Below are 7,867 nucleotides of genomic sequence, written 5' to 3'. Positions count from 1 at the left end.
TTCAATTACACAAGTTTTTTTGACTCATCAATTACACAAGTTAAATAAATTAAAACCCATGATTGATGTTAATTTGGAATCAACTAATCATGGTGGTTTGACTAAATCAAAAATAATTTTGAGATAGTAGTTTTTAATTTTTGTTAAGAAACCATTCTTTTAATTAAAACAAAATAAAAAAAACTAATTTGTTGTGTATTTTTATTTTTTTTAAATAGTTATGAGTTTAATTTTCATGTTCTATGAATATAAAAAAATGTATGTAATCAGTACATCACAACTAATTATATGTATAATTTTAAAAGTTATAGTAAAAATTAAATATAACTAGTAATCTGATAATTGTAATAGATTGTAAGTGAAAAAACTCTTTACATTGTATATGAATTAAATTCAAATAGTTAATTATATCACATACTTTTTAAAGTACAAGTTTTTAATGTATAAATATTAAATATTTATGTATAGATATAAATTTATTACATATTACATTTTTATATCTACATATATATATATATATTTTTACTTTTTGAGATACAAGTTTTTACTTTTTATAATTACTCTATACCTTATACTAAACATTTGCTAGAGTGCACCACAGCTTCTCAAACTCACGTGTTAGATTGCATTTTGTGAAAGAAAAAAAACATTATTGCTGGCTGCATGTTTAATTTCAACCATTTCAATTCAACCAAGTAAAGCACTCTTTTTGTCCTCTCCTAAAAAGCAAAGGCTTTCCCTCAATAATGATCGATTAAAATATTACAAAATAAACATAAAGTAATACAAAACATGTATGCACCTAAGGCTTATTCTAATTTCCATATGGTGGATTCAATTCTCATTTCTCATTCCCCCCACTATATATAACCTCATCACCCTCCTCCCTCTTTTCATCAAATCAAATCCATCTCTTCATATATATATATCCCTCTCTCTTAAATTATTCCAAGCAAAAAAAAAAACTTCTCTACAAAAAAAATAGAAATGGAAAGTAATCTACCGGTGATATCAAAAAAAGTGTGGAACATGGTACGTGTGGTATTCTTCATGTTAAGAAAAGGCATATCAAAGGGAAAATTAATGATGGACCTCAACATGATGCTCAAACGTCGCGGCAAGCTCGCCGGAAAAGCCATTGCCAATTTAATGTTCCACCATCACCACCACAATCACGGCGGCTCTACATCGAGCCGCCGCTCCCACGACTCACACCATCAATTCACTTCATCAAGGGAGTATGAATTTAGTTGTAGCAACACTCCCAACAACTTTTTCCCAATTGGGAAACGTCATCGCCACAATCACAATCACACTCACAACCATTTCTTCACTTGCGCTCAGATGCCACCTACACAGGATGATGAGGTGGTGACCATGAGCGCAATGAAGGCAGTGTTGGAGATGCTTAACACCGAAAGTTTAATAGAAACATCTCCAACATTACCTGGATTCGGAAAGAGTCCAATGGTAAGACAATTGAGAGTGACAGATTCACCCTTCCCTCTAAGAGAAGATGATGAGAAGGACAATCAGGTTGATAAGGCAGCTGAAGATTTCATAAAGAGGTTTTACAGCCAATTGAGGAAGCAGGATTGATTTATTAATAAATTCAAACTACCTTGTTTAGTTAATAATTAATGTGTCATCGTTTGTTGTCGATGTGTAACATTTTCTTTTTTTGGATATTTTCATGATATATAATCCCGAGTTGAATGATGTTATTTTGATTACAATTCTCCTCTCTTGCGCATCAATATTATTTATTTTAATTAAAATTCGTCAAATATTATTACTTTAGGACGGTTTTTTTTATAAATATTATTACCTTAAAAATCATTTTACATTTTAATTTTTATATTAACTATTTTTTCGATGTGTACTTATATACTAACTTTACCTACACGCTCGTATCTGGAATGCTTTTTCTCAAAAAAAAAAAAAATTAAAAAAATAAAAAGAAGTTCATGTAGACTACATAGCTCTTTCTGAAAAGGAGAATAGTTGAAGACGAGGAGGAAAAATTTATAAAATATATGTAAATGGTTGAAGCATAGGTTTGTCATTGTTTCTATTCTCATTATTATTAATTGATTAATTGAAATTATTAGAAAGTACACGAGCGGATATATGAATTAACTATATTATGTAGTATATATTCTAATAAACATGATAGAATCTTTCTGAGGTACCCTTCGTACACATCTTTGTACTAATTAAAAAAATTCATTGAATCTTTTGGATTTAGGATATACTCTTGATCGGCTATATGCACACTTTGGGTTATAACAATTAAGTATATTTTAAATATATTGTCTACAAAATATATTTTGTGCAAGTTCCAAGTGTTTTATTTAATAAATAAAAAGACAATATTTGATAGCAAATATTTGTATTATTATGTGTTTGTGGTGAAATTTTGAAAGATATAGGTGTAATGGCATGCAGTTGGTTATCCTAATATGATTCCACCAACATATAGCTATAGCTGGCCCCTCCCAAACTTTTTTACTTTTTCTCTCACGCACATATACACACTTTTTCTTTCTTTTATTTATTTAAGCTAATTTTTAAAGTTTTTTTTTCAACTATTTTGAGATGAAAAATATTTTGTCAAAAATAAAATGAGAAATCTTATACCCGTATTTTCAACTCACCAGTTAAACTGACATTATTAAAGAGTGAAAAATTAGTAGATTCAGATATATACTAAATAGTTAAATTATAGTAAAAATCTAATGATTCATTTGGTATATATACACAATTTTAAAACAATAATTTGAAAAAAGAATCGAATATGATATTGTTAGGTTGAATTTCTTGTTTTAAGTTTGAATTCAAATCATCGTAATTATGTGAATTAATTATGATAATATTTACTGTTTATTTTAAAACAAAAAAAGAAGAAACTCAAGTAATATTGCATCAAATTTAAATTGTACTTCTTTTGTCTTAAATTATAGTAAGTCATTTTGACAATTATATTCTAATTAATAAATATAATTAATTTTGTATGGGAAAGAAAAATTAGAATTAATTTACAAAATTATCTTTCATTAATAGTATGAGAAAAAAAATTATTAAAATTGAAAGAAAAGAGAATAATAAATGATATAAGAGAAAAAGAAATATTAATGTTTTACTTATAAAAAATTAATTTTTATTGATATTGTAAAAAGACTTATAATTTAAAATAATTTTTTTTCTAAATAATTTATAATTTGAGACAATACTAATTAGTTATTAATTAATCAAAATAGTGTAAGAAGTAATAACGACATCTCTGAAATCATAGGATATATATGACTGATCTGAATAGGGACAAACTTGTGTTCTAGCTAAATGATTACTACTGTTGATAAATTGTAATTGTAAAAAAAATTAACAAGTCAATTTGAGTGAAAAATAATAAAGTCGATGTGGACTGTTGTTTGTTGCAGGAAATATGGAACAATAAAAAAAGAGATTGGTGAGCAAGTAAGTCGTTTTAACTTTTTTCAATCACTGATGAAAGGTGGCAGCTCGTAAAGCCAAAAGCTTAGGTGAAGTGTTTGGTAGCAAGTGCGAATTATTAATTTCTCAAATATTAATATTAAAGGTGAGACGTGTGTGTTGTTTGTTTATAGGATAATTTGTCAAAATGTCATTAACATCATTAAAATGTCGAATTCTATACTTTCTATACAATATTCTTTAAGGATGTGATTGCAAGAAAAAAAAATAGTTAAAATTATGGTTCTATAAAATTTTATTATTTTATTTTTAGTTTATATATATATATATATATATATATATATATATTAATTTTTAGTTTTTAAAATTTTGAAGGTTTATCGAGATAGTTGCGAGTTTATAATTTTTTATTTTAAGAGACAATTTTAAAATTAAAATTTGTTTGGATAAAATGGAATTGATTGAATTTTTTTTAGTTAATTTTACAATTTGTTTTTTAAATTCAAAATAAATAAAAAAAATTATTTTTGTTTTAAAATTAAAATATCATTAAGTAAATAAAATTACTACTCCAACAACCATTGACTACCATAATTGTTATGTGCTACTAACCTCCGACCACTACCAACACTACGAGATGCCCACCTCAACCAATTGGCACCACCATCAATGACTCAGCAACCACCCTCCTTCAACCATTGTTGCCACCACCACCGAACATCCACCTCCAAACACCACATTCGCCCACTACAACACCATCGACCACCTACCTCCGACAATTGTCACCACCATCATCTCTGACTACGTACCGCTACCAACCACCTACCTTCAACAATTATCTCTAACAACTACACCACCATCCACCATTATAGTTATCGTGGGTCATGTTTCAACCACCACTTTCAATTATCAACTGTCTCTTTTGATCATTATGGACGTTTTCGACAATCGATCACTACTACAACCACTTTCAACAACTATTATAATTTTAATTTTTTTAACTTTTTTTTCAATTATTTCGACGTATCAATATTTTTTATATTTGGTGAATTTATAGTGAGACATAGTAAAGATAGTGATTCAATTCAAGTAAAATAAACATTGAAACTCAAAACAAAAACTGATTTTAGTTTTTGAAAATTTCATAACAGAAAACTAAAAATCACCTTGAACGAGACTTTAATGATTATTTACAATAATGTTTAGGATATATTTAACAACTTCAATACAAAAATTTAATTTTTTTTAACAAAACATAAATTAAATATAAATTTTTAAATTATCGCTTGTTAAAAAGTTCTTATAATGTTTCAAATATTATTGAATAAAATGATTCTAAAATTTAAAATATACACTTTAATTGATATAAAATCAAAAATAAAAAATAAAAACAAAAATATTTAAGAGACTAAAAGCTGTCAACATTTTTTTTATAAAAACTAAAAACAAATATAACCAAACATTTCATCTTACTTTCAATTGATTCAATTTTTTTTTTCATCAACTATATTATTCTCATCGATTCTATAGACTTAATAGAATTTACAAAAACCACCCTTCATTAACTTTTTTGCAATTCAATTATTGAACTTGTGTTTATTGTTTCTTTTATTTAAGACTTTGAACTTACAATTAATAAATTCATATCCATTACGAATGGAATGTTTGTTTTTACATTGTTTTGTCTTCTATGCCAATTGGAAGTGGTTAATCGGTCGAAATCAAATCAAATCAAATCAAATAATTTTAATACATATAAAACAATTTTGCAAGGAAAAAACTGTGGTGAACTTACATTATATATTTATTTGATAAAAAAAATCATAAAATTTTATCAGATAATCTTTTATGTATTATTGGTCTAATGTTTTTACATTATTAATCATTCACATATTATTATTTTATATGTGCGTGTCTTTTAAATACTTATAATAATTAAAATAAAATACTTATCTGATTGATTGAAAATATAAAGTTAAGTTTACATTTGCGTATTAATTAAATTTATTTAAAAAAGAAAATATTTATTACATATATTAAGTTTGATTGATTGAGAATGTAAAGTTAAGTTCACAATTCTGTATCAATAAAATTTATTTTGAGTTTCCGTGTATTAAAATTGTAAGTAACTATTTTGTGTGCTGAAATGTTTGAATTCAACGTTCAAGTGATGTAGAGCAATATTTGACTAAATAAACTTTAGAGCAATATAAGTCACGAGCATTGCTTGCTTACTGTGGAATAGAATAGGTTGCGTGCGTGCAGAAATAAAATATTAATATATTATAGTATTTGGGTTTTCTTTCATGTTAAGCTTTCTCCTTAATTAATAATTCTTAAAAAATAAAGAAAATAATACACCTTTTTCTTGTCTCCTGTTCACGGATTTATATTACAAGCACTGTGATTGCATCAGAATGGTCCAAAATATAAATAAAAATGAATAGAAAAATTAATATATTTATTTTTAAATTTAAATTTAATTATAATTTTAGAACCAAATAGTAGTAAATCAACTTGTGTCCATTCAATTCATTTAGGTACCGTTAGAGCCTCAACAAAGGTTTGTAAAAAAAGAAAAAAAATCTCAACAAAGGTTTTTTATATTTTACGTCAGTTTCAAAGCTTGATTGACATTGAAGAATCAAACAATATTGACCAAGTCTAAAACATTTTGAATTTAACTTTTTCATTAATAGTGAGATATCTTTCATTTTTCTCATGTTTTATAATATCATAATAAAAAAGAAAACAGTGTTATATACCTCAAATGATTTGTCATTCTTTTATAAAGACGTGGAAGGCAATTTAAAATATGAATCACATGATTCTTGCTTATCTGTAATTTTCAAACCATTCCCATATATATATATATACGTATTTCCGTAGATCAACAAAATATATTAAATAAAATAAATTTGCATTAAATATTATTAAAAAAATAGAAAGATATATATATATATATATTATGAATGTAAACTAATTTTTTTCAGCATATAATATTCATATTGAGAGTATATAATCATTAAACACATATTATTATGGATGTAAAAAATAAATTTCATCAACTCATCCATCGCAATATTAGAGATAATATTTTTATTTAATTGACATTCATGATTTAATGAAAGTTATATTTTTAAATTTCTGCCTATTCTAGTGTGACATCAAATATCATTGATGTGATTATTGATCTATTTTGGTTTGTTGAAGTGGCAAAATACACAAGATAAATTATTTTTCATAGGTTTATATAGTATCAAATTTTTTATTGAAATTTCTTATGCATCCTAAAAATTGGTGGTATGTTTCTTTGATTGTTTAATTTTGTTAAATTTATCCTTCTACGGTTGCCAAATTTTTATTATTCTCTATGTGTTCCTATCTTAAGATGAATAAGTGTTTTTCATTTTCAATTATCTTCTACCTTATGGGAGTAAGTCTTTTTGATTTACTTTGTACTTCTATCATATATTGTTAGACATTTATTATTCTATTTATGTTTCTACCTTATTATAGCTGAGGTTTGTTTCTCACAATTCTGTATTTAATTGTCTCTTAAGATTATAGCTAAGGTTTATTTGTCACAATTTTGTATTTAATAGTCTTTTAAGATTGAAGTTATTAATTTGATTAGAGTGAGTGTTGTAGACACACATGAATATTTTCAAAGAAACAAAAAAGTTAGTTGATCACTTTGGTGTGTTATACTAGATCCTCAAACTCTACCATTTTATGCATCACTTTTCTTGTTTAATCAATGTAATTATAACTTGTATTTTTTTCTCATAATTTTATTTCATTAAGTTACATTGTATTTCTTTTATTATATTATTCATCTAAATTGAAAAGTTAATCCATATTTTTAAATTATAGGGTTGTTAGATATACTTATAGGTAAAGTTAGTTATATGTAGTGTAGTTATAAGTTGTTTAATATTGAATATTGGTTAATTAAAATTTGATAGTTTAATTATGATTTTCATATAAAGTATATCAAATATTCATTGTAGTCAATTTTTTTCATTAAATCAATTCAAAATAATTTAACCTTTCTCTCCATTATTTATCTTTTTGTTGATTACTACTATACTTCTCAACAAGTACAATAAAATAAGAACAATTAGAAGACAAACAATAATTAAAGTCAAAGTATTCAATTATTTTAAATAAATATTTTCTTCATTTTTAAAAAAAATATTAGACAATTCCATTATTAATATTTTGCTTTATATAAACTACATGCATGCCATATTTAAAAAAATATATGTATTTATATATAAAAAAAATTATTTGTCTATATAAAATAGTAAAGAATTCCACATACAATATAATATTTTTCACTTGAGAGGAAATGTAACCCATTAATTATTCTCTAGTAGTTGTACTATTATATGTGTCTCTATAGCAATCT

The 7,867-nt window shown here is 25.0% G+C and overlaps 1 protein-coding gene across 1 annotated transcript; it reads left to right on the top strand.

Moving 5' to 3' along the window:
- The first annotated feature begins 858 nt into the window (after positions 1 to 858).
- On the top strand, positions 859 to 1,736 carry LOC101493777 (uncharacterized). The gene has a single exon (XM_004486721.4). It carries the CDS (start codon positions 988 to 990, stop codon positions 1,597 to 1,599), a length of 612 nt encoding a protein of 203 aa, XP_004486778.1. The 5' UTR covers positions 859 to 987; the 3' UTR covers positions 1,600 to 1,736.
- The last annotated feature ends 6,131 nt before the right edge of the window (positions 1,737 to 7,867 follow it).

The sequence above is a fragment of the Cicer arietinum genome, chromosome 1 (assembly GCF_000331145.2).
Source record: "Cicer arietinum cultivar CDC Frontier isolate Library 1 chromosome 1, Cicar.CDCFrontier_v2.0, whole genome shotgun sequence".
Lineage (NCBI taxonomy): Eukaryota > Viridiplantae > Streptophyta > Magnoliopsida > Fabales > Fabaceae > Cicer > Cicer arietinum.
Note: the sequence above shows the minus strand (reverse complement) of the source record. Positions and strands in the feature narration are given on the sequence as shown.